Source organism: Dama dama, chromosome 15 (genome assembly GCF_033118175.1).
Source record: "Dama dama isolate Ldn47 chromosome 15, ASM3311817v1, whole genome shotgun sequence".
Classification (NCBI taxonomy): Eukaryota; Metazoa; Chordata; class Mammalia; order Artiodactyla; family Cervidae; genus Dama; species Dama dama.
The window spans coordinates 67,974,034-67,991,878 of record NC_083695.1 but is presented as its reverse complement, the minus strand read 5'-3'; the positions used below and the strand labels follow the sequence as shown (position 1 = coordinate 67,991,878).

Genomic DNA, 17,845 nt, shown 5'->3' with positions numbered 1-17,845 from the left:
CAAATGCTGGATGGTCCTGTACCAGTCAGAGCTCTCTCTGGCTGAAGATTTTCATGAATGGGTCCTTCATATGGAAGGCCTTCTACCAAGGTAGTCTTCATCCTTCTGTCTTCCTGCTTAAAGAACTGTGACCCTCTTGTTGTTGAGCAAACACATGGCACACCTGTGAAGCTGCCACGAGTCCCTCCCCTGTCTTGGGTTCTGTTTGTAGAGATTTACCACTGGACCTGGGCGTCCCCGGACACCCTCCTGCATTTTGTTGTGAAGGAATGAATCTTGGGAGTTTGGGGTGAGAGAGACTCAGGGAGGCAGGGTATAGGAGGTGGGGACATAAAGCACTGGTCTGAGGGCAGGCTGATACAGAGGGGATGCTCTGCCTGCAGACACGGAGGGACTCCTGAGCCGGGCTCTCCTGCTTGGAGAACTGGGCCCTGCCGTGGAGCTGTGTCTGAAGGAAGAGCGCTTTGCTGATGCCATCATCCTGGCCCAGGCTGGAGGTGCAGATCTGCTGAAGCAAGCACAGGAGCGCTACTTGGCCAAGAAGAAAACCGGAATCGCCCCGGTAACTGCCCACCATGCAGAGAGGAGGAGGAAGGGATTGCTTGGACCTTGTCAAGTGGCTATCCACACTACGGGACTGGTGTTTAGAGGATCTGCCTCTCTCTCCTCCTACTCCAACCACCCTTACCTTACCCTGAGCCCCTAGTCAGTGGTCAAACAGTGCTTAACAGGGGCTTGTCTCAGCACCTCCCTGTGTGTGACTCCTGCTGCCTATGCTGCATGAACAGCTGATGGCCTCCTTCCCTCACTGCCCATTACAGCTGCTAGCCTGCATTATACAGAAGAATTGGAAAGACATGGTGTGTGCCTGTAGCCTGAAGAACTGGAGAGAGGCTCTGGCCTTGCTGCTGACATACTCAGAGCCAGAGAAATTCCCCGAGCTCTGTGGTAGGTGGCCCTTGGCTCCAGGATGGAGTGGTGTGACTCTAGCATGGAGTCAGTGGACACACTGAGGGAGGAGACAGAGGCGCAGCCTGAACTCTGGGAGGCCAAGCCATGTCGTCAGGGACTAGAGTGCATCTCTGCTTTCTGTGGAGGGCATTTATTGTCCTCTTTTACTTTTTCTTGTCAGATCTCAGTGCAAAAGCTTTGCCCTTCACTGCAGAGCAGGATTAACCTCAGTGTTGTCTTAAAGCCACTGTGACTACTTGTCCCATAGCTCATGGTCCCCCACCTGTTTTCAAACAGGAGAAGGAGGAGAAGCACAGGGAAGCTGTGCCATTTTAAGAAGCTTCTATCTCTCTGCAGACAGGCTGGGAACTCGTATGGAGCAGGAGAGTGGCTGGGCTCTCGCCTCTGAAGCCAGACTCTGCTACGTGTGCTCAGGGAGCGTGGAGCGGCTGGTGGAGTGCTGGGCAAGATGCCAGCCAGCTTCTTCCCCCATGGCTTTACAGGTACCCCTTCACTTCAGGGCCTGGTCCCGCCATACCAGGGCTTCAGGAGAGGCTGGAAGTGGAGATTGCAGGGACATCAGAGGCGAGTCTTCTAGGTATCCAGGCTGGAATCAGGAGTTTTAGGGAAGAGGGAAGGGCCATCAAAGTCTGGGACCTTTTCCATGGATAAGCATCTTCCCTCCTTCTCAGTCAAGGGAGATTGAGTAGCAGCTGCTTAGATACTAACTTTGTAATTTTTTCCCACTTCAGGTTTGGGTATATAAGTTTACTTTGTATTTGAATAATGCTGAGTTTGGGCCTTCTATTAGCGTCTATGAAAAGTCCTATGAATCTAAGTTGTACCAAATACTCTGTGGTTGCCCAGAGAAGATGGTGATCACAGTCATGGGGAGACAAACTCACACATGAAATAAAAGGATAACAGAATCTGAAATTGAGATGTATTAGCATAAAAGGTAAAGAATCCAAAATGAAGAGACAGAAATGTACAAGAGTGTAAGACCCAAACAGCTTGGGAGGTGAAGCCAAGTGGCCCTTCTCTGGCTGTCATGTCTCTTACGTATCATATATCATCACCTGCTATCCATAGTAGAGAAGTCCTTGGTTGAGCTGCCTGAGCTAAGAGAGCAGGGTGTGTGTTGATGAGGACTGACTGCCCTTTTTTTTGTCCCTCCAGGACCTGATGGAGAAAGTGATGATCCTTAACAGGAGCTTGGAGCTACTGCGGGGTCCTGATGGGGTGAACCCAGGCCCTGCCACAACCTACAGAATCACTCAGTATGCCAACCTCCTGGCAGCCCAGGGCAGCCTGGCCACTGCCATGAGCTACCTACCCAGAGACTGTGCTCAGGTGAGTGGGAGCATGTGGAGAGACCAAACCATTTCTTTCAGTCTTCTTAACATTGGCTGAGCACTTCTGTGTTACAGGCACTATGCTAAATGCTAAAGCTCCCAGGATAAATAAGACCTAGTCCTTCAGGAAGTTCACAGTCTCTTGGAGAAAAACCAGATGTCAGTAATTTATCCTGCCATAACAGAAGCTTATACTAAGCATTGTGGGACTTCACAGGCAAGGGGCTGGGCTTTGTCTGGAGAAGCTGAAGAAGGCTTCTCAGTGGTTTAAAACAGTTGAGTTGTACCTTCAAAGAGAAATAACTAGTAAGGCAGATGTCACTTTGGCAGGGGTTAGAGACCTTTTGAGTTCTCTGAGATGGCTAAAATGTTGAGGGTCAGCTGAGGTTTAAAAGCTATGTGAGGCTAGGCTTGTAAGAGAGGATGTTTGCTTGTTTTAATTTTACTTAACACAGTCTTTCATTATTGTAACTTTTATAGCCACCAGTTCAGCAGCTGAGAGATCGACTTTTTCATGCCCAGGGTTCTGGTGTCTTGGGCCAGCAGTCTCCCCCTTTCCCTTTCCCCCGGGTTGTTGTGGGAGCTACCCCCTACTCTCAAGAGACATCCTCTCCCAGACTGAAATTCCAGTCTTCTCACCAGGTAAGACCCTGCTTATTCAGTCATTCAAAAATACCTATTAAGTGTCTACCAAGTACCAGGCATGATTGGAATATATTAATTAAAAAAATGATGAAAAGTCCTATCTTCATAAAGCATAGATTCAGTTATTTTTAAATAGCTGTTTATTGAACAACTGCTAGGCATTTAGAACAGAAAAGTATACAAACCGTGATCCTTGCCCTTAATTTCCTTGTAATCTAGTGAAAAGATAGATATGTAAAGATTAACTACAGTAAAATTCATAAATGCCCTGATTGGGATATGATCAAAGAGCCCTGAGATCACACAGAAAGCAATTTACTGATATTTAATCTGAGTCTTGAAGATTAAAAGTTATTTAAGCAAAGGAAGAGGGAAGAATGGTTATTTCAGGCAGAGGGAATGGCATCTGCCAAGGCAGTAAAGGGAAAGTAAGCAAAGCCTGTTTGAGGAATGACTAACATTTTAACGAGGTTACAAAGCAGGTGTTTGTGGCAGTTGGATGAGTTCGTTGAGGCTGGGGTAACAGTATGTATAGTTAGATCAGGAGAGACCTGGCATTTCTGTGTTCAAGAGTTTAGACTTGACCCTGAAGGCATTCTGGAGCTATTGAGTGGTCTTATGCAGGGGAAGGATTAGCTATGCCCTTCCTCTAGAAGGAAGGGCAAGGCTAGAGACAGTTAGAAGCATAGCAGGAGATGATGAAGGAAAGAAATGATATAAAACTAGAAAGTGAGGTTGGATTTGAGATATTTAGTCAGTAGAATTGACAGAAACTGATGATGGTGTAGAGGACAGTGCCCAGATGGATAGGATGCTGTTAATTTGTGAGACCAGGAGCCTACCAGAGGGGAGCAAAATCCAGGGAGATTGTAGATAAAGGTATTAGGCAGGAAAATTCTGATGATTTATCCTGTCCCATCTTTTAATTTCCACCCTCATTTTTTCTCTCGCTCTGCTCCACCTCCTTCTATTTTTCCTACTTGCTCATTTTCTCTCCCTCCCTCCCCAACCTTCCTCTCTCTTTTCTATTTTGAAATAATCATAGACTCACAAGAAGACACAATGAAATGTACTGGGAAGTTTCATGCATACCAGGCCCACCACATCCCATGTCAGTATCTCAGACAACCACAATACAATAGCAAGACCAGGAAATTAACATTAGTATAATCCACAGATTTCACTGGTTTTACATGTCCTCATGTGTGTGTGTGTGTGTGTGTGTATAACTATGTAAGAATTTTTCTTTTCATCTTTTTAATAGTCCTTCATAGAGCAACAAAAAAAATTAATTTTATAAGGTCCAATTTATAAAGTTTTCCTTCTATGGTTCATGCTTTTCATGTCAAGTCAAAGAACTGTTAGCCTAGTACAAGATCCCCAAAGTTTCCTACTTTTTTTTTTTCTAGAAATAGTTTTGTTTTAAGTCCATGTTTCACTTTGGGTTAATTTTTGTGTAAGTGGGAAATTTGAGTCAAGGTTTATTATTTTGCCAACGGATATCCAGAATCATTTATTAAAAAGGCTATCCCTCTTCCTTTTTTCCCAGATTACATGTCTTTAATTTCTGTTGCCTTTTTGTAGTATTAAAATGAGAATGGTGAGTGTGAACATCTTAACCTTGTTTCCAGTCTTAGAGGGAGAACATTCAGTCTTTCAGCACCAAGAATAATGGTAGCTCTAGGTTTCTGTAGATGCTCTTTGTGAAACTAAGGAAATTCCTTCTTTTCCTGGATGCTGAGTCATGAATCAGTGCTGAATTTTGTCAAATGTTTTTTCCGCATCATTTTGTATGATCAAATGATTTTTCTTCTGATATGGTGGATTGCGTTGATTGATTTTTAAATATATCCTGATGTACATTACATGACCAGGAATAAATCCTATTTGGTTGTGGTATATTATTTTTATATACATTGTTGGATTTGATTTACTAAAATTTTGCTGAGGATTTTTGTGCCTGAGTTTATGAGAAATATTGATCTGTAGTTTTATTTTGTGGTGTTGGTATCAGGGTAGTACTGACCTGATAAAGTAAATTAGGAAATGGTCCTTCTATATTCTGGAAGAGATTATGGAACCTTTGTGTCAATTCTTTGAAGGTTTGGTAAAATTTCCCCAGTGAAACTATCTAGGTCTACCTAGAAACTATTTGGGGAAGGGGGTGGGAGGAGGTTTTTAATTACAAATTTAATTCCTTTAATAGTTATAGAACGTTCAAGTTTTTGGCTTAATTTTGGCAGAGTTTTGGTAGTTTGTGGTTCTTGAGGAATTGGTCCATTTTTCTTTTTTTTTTTTCCACTTTTCTAAGTTGTCAAATTATTTGTAAAGTTATTTGTAACATTCCTTATCATCTCTTTCATGGATGCAGTGTCTGTTGAAGTATTCTCTGTTTCGTCCTCTATCTTGATGAATTGTGTCTTCTCTCTTTATCTTTGTCAGTCTTTATAAAGATTTATCAATTTTGTTGGTTTTTTTTTTTAATTAGCCTTGGTTTCATTTTCCCTGTTGTTTTTCCATTTTCAGTTACTTAGTACTTTCTTTTCCTTTCCAAGATGCTGATCGTTTTTTCTCTTCCTACAGGTTCCAATTCTACCTCCAAGGCCAAGGATTTTTACACCTCAGTCATCACTAATGATGCCCTTGACACCTTCCCATCCTAGCCCTTATCAGGGCTCCAGAATACACTATACAAGTGACTACAGGCCATCTGGGGTCCAGGAAGCACAGCCGTTGCCTCTGGGCCCTGGGGTAAGGCCTGGTGAGTGACCAGCTGAATGGAGCTCTGTCTAGACAGAGCGCAGAGAAAAACTGCTGGCATGGCTGACATGGATTTGGGAAATAATATGTCCATCTAGTGGGAGGAGCTTGGAGTCTGAATTCTTAATACTGTCAGTACTTGGCTTTGTACTTTGTGCACTATACCTAGCCACTTTGTTTCTTTTGAAAATTCAGAGTGATTGTTATATTGGTCATTTCAATCCCACAGGGTTGTTTTGAGGGTCAAATAAGGAATATAGTTAAAAGTAGTTTGTAAATGATAGATCTCCGTACACTTATATTATTTATTATTATTATAGTTTTGTTTTTATTCCTCCGTGATTCCTCTCTGATGTGGTCTGAATCTCTTCTCTGTCCCATTTCAGCTTTATCTCAGCCTCAGCTGTTACGAGGGCAAAGGGCGCAAGCTCCTAACCCCGTGGGATTCCCTGGAACATGGCCTTTTCTGGTTCCACCCATGGCACCCCCAGACATTATGCAGCCTGGCTCTGTCCCCCTGCCTGGGGCTCCTCCAGTGCCCCCTCTGCTTCCTGTGAGAGCGCCAGGCTTCAGCCCAATGAGCTCCCAGCCAACAGCCCCTCCTGTCAGCTTCCCTGGGGCCCACCCTCCAGGAGGGCCAGGTACTTCACGCGCTGGTGTCCTCCCAACCACTGGCATCTTGACTCCTCACCCAGGTCAGTCTTCTCCCATGGCCTCCCTCTCCTCTCCTCCCCTCCCCACTACCACCTTGGGAGTCTCTTTCCTCAAGCCAGTGAACTAGGGTTAGAAATGTCAACTGAGAGTGTGGCTGGTCTGCAGAGGGTGTATGTGGAAGACTCCAACTAAAACAATTTTACTGATCTTCAGACCAAAAATTTCAGTGTTTCTGGTCATGCCCCTAAATACCCCTATATTTATACCATGCAGGACCTCAGGATTCCTTGAAAAATGCTCCAGTGCTCAAGGGAAACCTCCAGAGGAAAAAGGTGAATACATCTCTCCCAACTCAAGCCTCATACATTCACCAACGAGCCACGCTCTAGTTCCTTATAGAAGCAGCCTAGTCCTTCCCATTCTCAGATGGGCACTCTGTCTCCTCTGTCTCCCCACTCACTCTTCTCCCCTCAGCCACCTCCTCTTTCTTTCTTTTTTTTTTCTCTTTCTTTCTTATTCACCATCTTCTGACCTCTAACTTCCCCACTCACTGTTCTGTGCCCTTGTTCATTCATAGTTTCTGCCACTCCCTCAAAGCAGGGTGGAAGAGTTCTTCCAGGTTAGACTCATGTGCCTTTCTTTTCTCTCTCTTTAGTTGCCAGAGGCATTTATGCCCCCAGCACCAATTACTGCTCCAGTTATGTGCCTCGCTTCTGAGCCTCAAGGGGTCCTTTCCTCACAACCCACTGTCCCCAGTGTGTGTCATGCTCCCCCTGGAGCCCCACAAGAACTCAGCCGGCAGGTGACAGGAATGATGTGTTTTCCTTCCTCTTGGAAACCTTCTTTTCTTGGGTGTAGAAAAGCAGGGAGCATGGAGGATGGCTTCATTCCTCACATTGGAGGCAGACTCTGGGCTGAAAGAGATGGGGTGGGAGGCAGATACCAAGTGTCCCTACTGCAGAGAAAGGGGATGCCCCTCCCCAGTTCTGCTCCAGTGGGAGCAGCATGACCCCAAATCACAGAGGATTAGTCCTGAGGGGAGCCATAAGCAGGACAGCTTGCCTGTCTCTCCTGTCTCCCTGTTCCCTCCTCAGCAATGTCAGCAGCCACTGGAGAAGATGGACAGGAAGGAGATGCCCCCTGAACACCAGTCCTTGAAGATCAGCTTTGAGGCGCTTCTGCAGCGCTGCGCCCTGTCTGCCACTGACTTAGTGAGTCTGAACCTTCCCCATGATGCTCCCTTCCGACCCCAGCTGGTCCCAGGATCCCTTAACTGTAAGACCAGTTCCTTGTGTGAATCTTCTTACTGTTCCTGGACATGCTGTCTGTAGCTTATACTTATTTGATATTGTCAGTGTGGAGTTGGGGAGGACTTGTCTGGTCTGGAGTTTAGCTCCTTGGTAGCAGGACCCAACAGCACCGAGACTTAGCTCTTGGAAAGGCAGCAGGGAGTACTGGAAGGAGGGTGAGATCAGTAGTGAGGAGACCTGCCATTCATTCCTGGCTGAGTCAGTTAGAGCAAGTCACTTACCCTCTTCAGGTCTCCATTTGTCCTCTGTCAAATGAAAGAAAGAGCATTGAGCCATTCTAGCTCTAAAGGTACCATGATTCTTTATGGTCCTGTGTAGTATTAGGCTTAAGGGCTGGAATTAGAATCCATTTCCCTCCCTGCAGAAAACAAAACGGAAGCTAGATGAAGCTGCGCAACGTCTAGAATGTCTATATGACAAGCTCTGTGAGGGGACAGTAAGTACACTCGGTGGTGCTCATCTGCCTCCTGTTTTTCCACCCTCACCCATGGCCAGAGGGCACGCAGTGTCTCTTCCCATAAGCCTCATGACCCTGGGTTCCCGACAGAATATAGACATGTTGCCTGGACTGGGCTCCAGAACTCCAGAAAGGAGTCCTCGCTTCTCCCCTCCATGCTTCCAGGGTAGGGGTGGAGTTGGGCTTACTAACTCTGGGCCAATCCCTCCACAGCTCTCGCCTCCTGTGCTGGCTGGGCTCCATGAGATTGCCCGATGTGTGGACGCAGGAAGCTCAGAGCAGGGCCTCATGGTGCATGCCCAGGTGGTGGGCTGCAGCAGCTTCAGTGAGGTCTCCAGCTTCATGCCTGTCCTGAAGTCTGTCCTCACCATTGCTCATAAGCTGCACGTATAAACCAGGCATCTCCTCTTGCCAGGAGACCACTTTTACTGTTACTTAATCCCTTCCTGCAGGAAGGGAATTTTGGAACAGATTCTGTTTGTTTTTCCCAGCCTTCCTTCCTTGCTGCCAGGTATATGATGCTGTAGGCTTGGCTCCGAACCAGCAGAGTGCCTGCTGTCTACAACTTTATGCCTGGCCCTCTGGGATCTGCCCAGGGCTCGCTCAGCCTGTTCTCTTCACTTTCCCTAAAACTATACTCCAACAGGGGCTGACATAGGGTGCCTTCTCCCCAAGGGGTATTCTGTCCAAGTGGTTTCTGAGAGGGTGAGCAGGATCATTTTTTCAAGTCTACCTCTGCCATACCCATCGTGTGGGTCTTATGTGTTTCCCCTTCTGTGGGTTATGAGCCTGACTTTACCTTCTTCTTGCCTCTGACTTCATGTTTCCATACTTCTCTGAGTCCCAGAGACTGGGGTAGAGTTGACCACTGCTCATCCTTTCAACAGATCCTAGACATGAGTGATGGGTGCTGAGCAGAACCAAGAGAAGGAACTCGGGCCCTTTTAAGAAGGGATTTCTCCTCTGCCAGCATTGTTAAGGGTTAACTAGGTGAGGTGGAGGGCGGAAGGAGTACAGTGCCTTTTGCTGAGAGTTGTCTTAAGCTATGGGATAGGAGCAGAAGGACCACTGCCCATGGGGAGCAGCCCCTGACTCAGCCTGCCTGAGTTCTGGCCCTGGCAAGATCTAGACCCATTCATTCTGTGATTAGAAGCCTGGTTCTGGAATAGAGCCATATTAATGAAAGACTCTTCTGGTACTCTTCTTCAAGACTTGGAGGCCCTTCTTCCCCACCCCCACACATCTCAGGGCTGCCTTCTCTCTCTGGCTGCACTTTCATGGTTGGACTCTGCACTGAAGCCCTGATGTACTTTATGTGCAATAAAGCTGCTTTAGTTTGGTTTCCTCAGTCATCTCCCAATTATTATCTCCTCTGGGTCCTATTTTGCTCTTACCTGTCTTCCCAGTCCTTTCTTCTTGCTTCCTGTACCTCAGTAAGGCAGGGGAGGCGCTTGGGGACAGATAGGAAGTCAGGAGAACTGAAGAAAGGAGGTGGCACTGAATTAGGCTCTCTCCTTGCAGCATTTATGGCCACTCGGAGGGGGTGTGTATGTGTGTGTGTGTGCACGCGCGTGCACGTGCATGTCTCCATCCGTGCCTGACATTCAGCTCCACACACTTCGGGTGTGTGTGTGTGTGTCTCCATCTTTGCCTGACATTCAGTTCCAGGGTTTTCCCCGCATCACTCTGTGTGTGTGTGTGTGTGTGTGTGTGTGTGTGTGTGTGTGTGTGTCCATGTGTCCATCCGTGCCTGACATTCAGCTCCAGGGTTTTCCCCACACCACTTCAGGGCTGAGCTCAGCTATACAAAGGGGCCGGGTGTGAAGCCAGGGGTACGATCTCTAATCCTGTTGTAGATCCCATCATGTCTGCAGGCTAGATGTGTGTGTTTGGGAGGAAGGGATTGTTAAGCAGTATTTGTTTGTAAAGCCACTTGCTCTTCAGATAATACTTGCACTAACTTCTATTGATAAAGCAGTGTGAGCCCCAGCAAAGTCCTTTCCCAAAGTGTCTTTGAAGCCAAGAGCCCATTGAAGGGAAGAAAAGCCGGGAGAGGGGATTAGTTTGTTCAGCAGCTGTGAATTTCAGTGGGAGGTTGATGAACTCTGAAGTCTTTGTTTAAATTAAAGTGGGGGAGAAAAAAGCCGCTGCTGGAGCGAGAGCCCCACTTGGGGCCCTGAACTAACACAAGGAGAAGTCTGAGCTGCGGGGAGCTGTGTACTGACTGCGAAGACTTTTCCCAAACACTTTCGGGAAGGTGTTGTGAGAAGGGAAGGGGGCGGAGTGGGGGATTAGCATGTGAAATGAAGTTTTCATTGACTCCGGTGGGGGTAGAAGGCTATTTTAATGGCATTTTGTTCTCTTATTTTCTCTTCTTGAGCTCTTGAGAGATATTGTTTTGCTAAGGCCGGCTTTCTTCCCCCTTCTTTCCAGTCTGCAGATTGCCTCTATGGGAGCCAACATAAATATTTCTCCTCCAGGAATGCGGGTTAATTAAAAGGAAATGAATGAGTGGAAGCATCCAATCCAGACCCACAATAGGCGAGTGCCCTGGCCTGCCCTTCCCTCCCACCACCCCCAGCACCACCAGTGCTGAGCACGACCCTGTCTCTGTCTTTGCCCTAACCTGCTGCTAAGGCCAGTTGAGGCTGAGATTCTTTTCAAGGAAAGAAAGCCCTGCCTGTGTGTAGGCTCACAGGCCAGGGACAGGAAGGAGACAGTGTTTTGTCCCCTCCACCCAGCATCCTTGTCACTTCTCAGGACCTCCCTCCGCTTCTGTCCCCTGGCTGAGACAGATGGACTCCTAAAGGAGCACACAAGAGGAGGGGAGGGGCCTGGGTTCCAGAACTCACCCCATGGTACCTTACTAGTTGGTGGAACAAGCCAGACATCTTTCTCAGCGTCAGTTTAAATCTGTAAAACAAAAGATTTTTCACTCGCTGACCTTGAAGTTGAATCTTCCCAAGCAGCCAGTCTGGTTGTTCACATTTATAAAGAGGAACACAGCACTGGTGATTGATTATAAGAGAGCACTTAAACTCCACGAATGCAGGAGGTCAGTATGTTGTTCACCACTGTATTTCTACTGTGGTCTTTGTTGAATGAATAAATGAATCAATGGATAATGTAAGGGGCTGGGGGAAAGTAATCCAGATCTAAGGTAGCTCAGTATTGTTTTCTTTATAGACATGAATGTTGTATCAATCATAGACATTTGGGAATATAAAACAATAACCTGTGAAAGAACTTTCTGGCAGCGTGACATGTTTCAAATACCAACCTGGAGTTGTCACACAGGTCACATGATAGTTCTCCTAGTAGTATGCTGAGAGACCTCCTGGGGAATGTCACTTTCCTTTACAAGGTTTTACTTTTATATTTTTTAGCTGCCTTGCCAGATTTTCTTACTGAACACTGTCAAGCAATTCTACCAAGTGGGACAGTCAAGTTAGTGCATGCTACTGCTTGATTAGGGACAAAGGGCTAGTTGGGAGATCCACAAGGCTCAGATCAAAGCTGAAGAAAGGAGCAAAAGGCCTTTGCTGGTAGAACTGGAAGTGAAGCACTCCCAACACCCTGGAGGGCAGCATGTACCCTGTAAGGAGGGAAGGTGAACCTCTCTCCTCAGTAGGTGTTAGTGGGACCAGAAGACGTGTAGGGATGAGGTCAGGGATTTGAGATCTGCCCTTGCTGTTGTCTCAGTTTGGAGTATGGGAGCCATTCTGCTCTCACTGATCGACCCTTAAAGCCTCTTCCCATTTTACCCACTTGGAGCTACTCTTTCCCTGTGCTCTACTCTACAAGAGATGAGATGAAGTCTTCTAGCATTTGACCCATTCTGCTCCAGAGGGTTGCCTGGCACCCAGATCCAGGACCAGCCTAGGGGAAGGAGATGACTGGGAGGCTCCTTGGGCTGAAGAGGGTCTGTCAGGAGTTAGTTCTTCCCTTCCCGAGCCCTATTCCATCAGCAAGTCCCTGCTGTACTGCTTCCTTCTGAGAAGAGAATTGAAGCACCACAAGTAGCAAGGTCTTAGCCACTGAGTAAATGTATCAGTGGAAGACTTACGGGCATGATTTCCTAATACTTGGCAGATGAACCTCAGCCAGGCCAGGATAACTACATAGGCCATCAGGGAAGTGAGGCCCACAGGAGGATAGTATCCAGGCAAGGTGGGAGGGAGGAGAGAGCCTAAAGGTTACATCTTCCATGCACCCTTCCCCATAGCCCCAAGAATAAGTTCAACACCTGGAAAAAAAGATGTCACAGTGACTGCAATAAATTAAGGTTCAAGGTACTGAACTTCCTATTAACAGTTTCATTGCAGGAAGTTTACATATTGAAGGAAAGTATCCAGTACGTGAATCCTGCCTATTTGAGAATCAGGTTAGTGAAAAGGAGGGATCCCAGCTTCTCATTCCTCATGACCTGTCTTCAGAGGTGCAAACCAGGGTCTGAAGGGAAATTAGCTTTATTTATCTCAGTCTTGGCTCAGGGGAATAAGATCCTTTGGGAAGGTAAAGTTGGTTGCTAGGAGAATGTAGGTTAGGAGCACGCAGAAGCTTATGAAAGGGTAGGAAATAACTGGCACTCTCCCCTTACCTCTTGCCTGGATGTTGTGGGTATATGTCTGGGGCACCTTGGATGATTGTCTAGGAAGGTCATTGCCCCACTGGCAAAGTCCATTAGAGACACGACAAGGGTGAGTGGCACCCTTGGTTTTCATCAAGTCAGCACTCAAGCGTTCCCACTTCCTCCATTTTAAACTTCCGCCTCTAGGAACCAACCCCTAAAGACATGCTTTTTCTTGGGTCGGTTTCCTCAGTATCTCTTTCAGAGAAAGAAGGAAGGATAAGGGGAGGGAAAGTAGAGATTCTTGGGGAGTCTATGCCAGCAGTTAGGGAATCAAGCACAGGAGGGCCTCTGCCCAAGGAAGGTGTGGCTGTGGCAGAGAGCTGACAGCAGAAAATTGGGGAGTAGGGGTAGCGGGGGGAAGATGGGTAAAAAAAAAAAAGCCATGCTTTCTCTGGGCCCTGCATATCTCAGACGGGTTCTTCCAGTTCCTAAGTTCCACAGGCTAGGTCAGGTAGGACCGGGAGAAGGAAGGCCCGTTCCCTTCGAAGTCCTGGGAAGATCAATAGCTCAGAGTCTCAGAACAGAGCGCTGCAGGTCTCAGTGTGGTGGGCAAACGATGCCGACAGCAGAGAACTGTGGAAACAGGTGGGAAAGTGGCGAGCTCTGGAGAGAATGCAGCAGCTTTCCCCCCTCGGGATCCCTGGCCTTGGTAGTGTGGGGTCCCTATTCCCTAGATTCCTCACTACTGGGGTCTCTAAAAAAAAAAAAAAAGCCAAGGACCAACCCGGAAACAAGAGGGGAGAGGAGTCGCTTAGGCTTTTCTCCCGGGTTCGTGCGCCGCGCCCCCGCGTGGCCGGTCCGCGCGGCTGCAGAAGTACTTGGTGACTCGCCGGCGGCACTGCTCGCAGCGGACCGCGCAGCACCAGTGAAACTTGCAATTGCAACTGGACACTGTCTCGGCGCGGCGCTCCTCCACCGCCAGCCCGCAGTCCCCGCAGAGTCGACGGCAGCTGCGGCGCTCCCAGCGGCCCAGGGCCCGGCCGCGCCGCAGACACTCTCTGCCTTCGGTGCCCAGCAGCCCTAGCGTCTTGTTCTCCAGGCAGTAGTCCGGGGAGTCCTCCAGGTGCACCAGCTCCCGTGTGGAGATGGAACGAAAGGTGTCAGCGATGGCACCGCGGCCCGCCGCGCTGTTGCCTGCACCCTGCAGCAGGTCCACCTTGAGAGCCGCGTGGTACTTCTCTTTCAGGTGCGCACCCACCTCTCGGAATTCCGGCAGCTGCAGCCAGCAGGTCTGCGTGGTGCAGCTGCCAGACACCCCGTGGCACTTACACGTGCGTTTCATGGTGCCCTTCACCGCCTGGGGAGAGAGCTACGAGTGAGCGGGCCAGGGATTGCGTCCCTGGGGAGTCTCGCCCTCTGGTGAGTTGCGAGGCTTCCTGCAAGTCTACCTGGCCAGCCGGCTTGGTACCACGTTTGCCCAGTCTGATAAAAGACTTGACGGGCTTTCTGCACCTAGGCCTGGTAGTAGATGGAGCCAGGCACCTGATTCCACGGGCTGCAGGACTCACCTTGCGGCCAGCCTCATTGTTGTGCAGGTTCATGGCTGCCCGAGCATCCTGTCCTGTCTCCAGGGCATCGACGAACTGCTTGGATATTGCCTCTCCAAAGCCCACGTTGTCGCTGCAGCCTCCCCACAGCCAGCCTTGGCCCCCTGGAAAACGTGATGGGCAGAAAGGCCATTGAGCAGGCTGCACGGAGCCTCCTGGGCTGCTGGTTCTAAGTGGGTTAGGGGGATTGGGGAAGGATTCAGGTGGGGTGAGTGCCCTCTCTCCAGATTAGTTTCACCCCAGATTTATTTTTGACACCTTTGTACTCCTACTTCTAGCTTCAGCCCACCCCCTGCTCAGGACTCCAATGACGTTAAGTAGCTACCACGGGAGGCAGGTGCCTGTTCCCCGGCCTTCAGGCAGAGTGTACACATGCTCTGCCAGAGATTGACGTCCAGAAGGCACAAAATGGTGTGGAAAACGTGAGGAAAGTGCAGACCCTAAGGAGGAGAGAGGCCAATTGAGATAATATGGAACAGCAGTTGGCAGTTGAGGTGAAGGGCAGAGGACTGCAGAGGACAGTGGAGGTAAACGGGGGAAATGAGATAGGGATAGGTGTAAGGTAAGGGAGTTAGAGAAGGCGAAGTTCGAGAAAAAAAAAAAAACACAAGACCGGCACTTTACAGGAACAGATCACCTTTAATGAGATGAGAAGGGGCAGCAGTCAGATGAGTGAGCTGCTGCGCTAAGAAGAGAGTAGGTGTATATAGAAAACATATATATGTAGAGATACATTGTTTTGAGGGGGTCTGTTTTTCCTCATGATTATTTTTGATTAGTTAGCTTTCAACAACTGGGGCAAGGAATGCCTGAGACCGGCCAGAGACTGGGATTGGCTGGGATTGAGCTGAACGTAATCAATCTTAAGGTCCCTTCCTTTCTTCTGGGGAGAAAGTTCTTTATTCTGTATGGAACGGTGGGGAGGACCTGGAGGGGAATTTTAACTCCAGGCTATTTTGAGCCCTGTAGCTTTCCTTCATTAGGCAGTGTGGAAGGGCTCCCCTCCCATGGTCGAGACAGTAATAGGTTAGAATCTGAAGGGACTGTTCTTTTATCGCTACTGTATTTAAGTTAAGGGAAACACCCTGTGAGAAGAGGGCTCCCAGCTACCTATGGCCTTGTTTGTCACTGTAGCGCCGCTTGGGCTCAAAGTGGTCCACCTTGATTTTCCTCAGGTTTAGAAGACTACAACCCTTCTTCACTCCACCAAGTACCTGCCAAGCTTTTCATTGCCTGAGTGAACTTCACTGGGCTGCCCTACCCACCCCCAAGCTCACTACTTACCCAGTTGCCCATTGCGGGAGTCATCACAGCCACAGTTGTCAAAATCCCCAAGGCTGCAGTTTCTAGTCAGAGTGTACATGACCCCGGCAGAACTGATGGCATGTACAAATGCTGTCTCCCGATTAGCTGGCAGGAACCAAAAATTGAGGGAGTTAGAGGGAGGACTTACAGCCCAAAGACATACCTTTAATACCATTATTATACCCTCCTCACTCTGCTCCATTCTATTGGGTTGGCCAAAAAGTTAGTTCAGGTTTTTCCACAGGATCTTATGGAAAACCCCAACAAACTGTTTGGCCAACCCAATATCTTGCCACCTTTATAATGTACCTTACTCTCTTTCAGGATCTGCTCCAGTCCTGGTCTCAGCTCAGCTCTTCTCTCTTCCCATCTTTTCAGGTTACACATTTTATGACTGAGTGTCTAGAGTATTATGGGTGGCATTTAGGTGGGAAAGAGACCAAGAAAGAAATGGGGAAGAATCTGAAGGTCAGGTTGTAAAGAACCCATCCCCACTTTCTCTTAGAACATCAAAGTCTGAGAGGCTTCTGAGAGGTGCTAGCTAGTCCTGAATCATTTTCTGGCATGGCCACTTTTCAATCTTCTGTATGGGAATCTGGTCTCCAAGTCAGTTTCTACTTGCCCTGTACCTCTCTACTGAGCCTGCTAAAGGAAGAGACTAAGAGATGTGAAAATATATGACCTCTACCTATCTATTTATATTTTGAGGAAGCTAGGAGGCTGCAGATGGTATAGGATTGGGGATGAGGCAAGGGCCATTTGTTGAGTAGAGAGGGTGTCAGTAAAGAAAAAGAGGAGCTGGAGCAAAAAACAGAGAAGATACTAGAGAGGGAGATGACCTGAGAGCAGAGACCAGCTGAGGAACAAAGGTAGAGAGGAGGCTGGGTTCCATCCCTGGAGAGTGGGGCTCTAACCTGTGGCCAAGGGGTCCAGGGACCTGTGGCTGAAGCTTTCCTTACCACTGCGAAGGCCACCATGGCTGGACAGCTGCAGGGCTCTCTCAGGGCAGTTCCAGCGGTCCCAAGCAAACTGGTATTTGCATTCTTCAATTCCACTCTGGGCACCAGCTGCCACGCTGCTGGAGTAGATCAGGTAAGCCTGCAGGGACACAGGTGTCAAACTTCAGACTCACAGCAGCTGAACTTGGTAGGCGTTTGCCTTAAAGTGGCCAAGCGCATCTTTTCCTGCACACTTTCCCACTCCTCCAAATTAATGACAGAGTAAGCACTTTCAATATGCTGTCTAATGTAACATCGCAAATAACCTTGTGAAATTGGTACCATTTTATAGAATAGTAACCTAAGGCTCAGGAAGGCGATTAAAACAATTTGCTCAAGGTCCCACCACTAGCAAATGGTGGAAGTAGGAATGAAATTAGTGTTTCATTAGACTCTAGACCTCACTACCTCTATTCACTGTACTCTGTCACTTCAAAATGAGACTCAGTTACATGATTCATGAATTTCCAACTGTTTTCATCCTATGAAGAGAACATTTGTAGCTGGAAATATTCTTAGAGATCATGTAGTAGAATGCCAGCATTTTAAAGATGGAGGATGGCCTGCCCGTGCCGTGCTCTGCCCACCCCCCCCCCCCATCCCACACTGAGAAGGATTGCTGACTATAGCCTGACACTACAGAAGAAAACTTTTATTCTGGCCATAAATTCAGAGTCAATATTCCTGAGTTCTTGTCCTGGCTCTGACATTAGTTTGCTGTGTAATTTGGAGTGTATCCCTTTCTGTGCCACAGTTTTTCTGCCTAAAAGATACACAGTATAATAAAAGATGTGGATATAATGAAAATAAATTGACATAGTCCTCAGTCAAGAAGTTAAGTGAAGTCCAAATAAATCAAAGGAATTTTTTTCTTACCTTTGGACCAGTCATCAGGAAATTGTTCACTGACCTAGAAGAGAGAAAAACCACAGAGCATAATAGGGATACACCGACTCATTTCTGATGCCAAGAGTTTTAAGAATTACTTCAGCAAATATATAGGCATACCTCAGCGACATTCCTGGTTTGGTTTCAGACCACTGCAATAAAGCAAATACTGCAATAAAGCCAATCACATGATTTTTTGGTTTCCCAGTACATATAAAAGCTATGTTCACACTATACTGTTGTCTATTAAGTGTACAATAGCATCATCTTAAAAAAACACAATGTATGTACCCTAATTTTAAAATAGTTTATTTTTTAATGGATTTTACAACCTTGCCATAC

At 47.6% G+C, this 17,845-nt stretch overlaps 2 protein-coding genes across 6 annotated transcripts in view; one reads left to right on the top strand and one right to left on the bottom strand.

Annotated features, from left to right (window-relative positions):
- The window catches only part of SEC31B (SEC31 homolog B, COPII coat complex component), a 31,868-nt gene extending 20,485 nt beyond the window's left edge, over positions 1-11,383 (top strand). Inside the window, exons 15-26 of one of the 5 annotated variants that reach the window (XM_061162395.1) lie at positions 384-562; positions 822-948; positions 1,309-1,454; positions 2,131-2,304; positions 2,787-2,948; positions 5,535-5,712; positions 6,098-6,406; positions 6,639-6,697; positions 7,021-7,167; positions 7,460-7,576; positions 8,040-8,111; positions 10,566-11,383. In XM_061162395.1, the coding sequence (XP_061018378.1) occupies positions 384-562; positions 822-948; positions 1,309-1,454; positions 2,131-2,304; positions 2,787-2,948; positions 5,535-5,712; positions 6,098-6,406; positions 6,639-6,697; positions 7,021-7,167; positions 7,460-7,576; positions 8,040-8,111; positions 10,566-10,625 (1,730 nt within the window). In that variant the 3' untranslated portion in view covers positions 10,626-11,383. Of the gene's footprint in view, positions 1-383; positions 563-821; positions 949-1,308; positions 1,455-2,130; positions 2,305-2,786; positions 2,949-5,534; positions 5,713-6,097; positions 6,407-6,638; positions 6,698-7,020; positions 7,168-7,459; positions 7,577-8,039; positions 8,112-8,345; positions 9,481-10,565 lie in introns of those variants that run through there. The other 4 variants (XM_061162394.1, XM_061162396.1, XM_061162398.1 and 1 more) reach the window with 4 other exon arrangements.
- A 2,133-nt stretch (positions 11,384-13,516) lies between these two features.
- Positions 13,517-17,518, bottom strand: WNT8B (Wnt family member 8B). The gene is made up of 5 exons (XM_061162400.1): positions 17,492-17,518; positions 16,577-16,715; positions 15,597-15,722; positions 14,274-14,416; positions 13,517-14,062 (listed from the first exon to the last, which is right to left on the bottom strand). The coding sequence occupies exons 1-5, from the start codon at positions 17,504-17,506 to the stop codon at positions 13,517-13,519; spliced, it is 969 nt and encodes a 322-aa protein (XP_061018383.1). The 5' UTR covers positions 17,507-17,518.
- Positions 17,519-17,845: the final 327 nt, after the last annotated feature.

What these genes read in the sequence shown, in the direction of transcription:
- WNT8B (XM_061162400.1), bottom strand. An exon ending in CTCCCGCAATGGGCAACTGG is followed by an intron (nt 14,417 to 15,596) that starts GTAAGTAGTGAG and finishes CACGTTTTCCAG; the next exon opens with GGGGCCAAGGCTGGCTGTGG. An exon ending in ACAATGAGGCTGGCCGCAAG is followed by an intron (nt 14,063 to 14,273) that starts GTGAGTCCTGCA and finishes CTCTCTCCCCAG; the next exon opens with GCGGTGAAGGGCACCATGAA.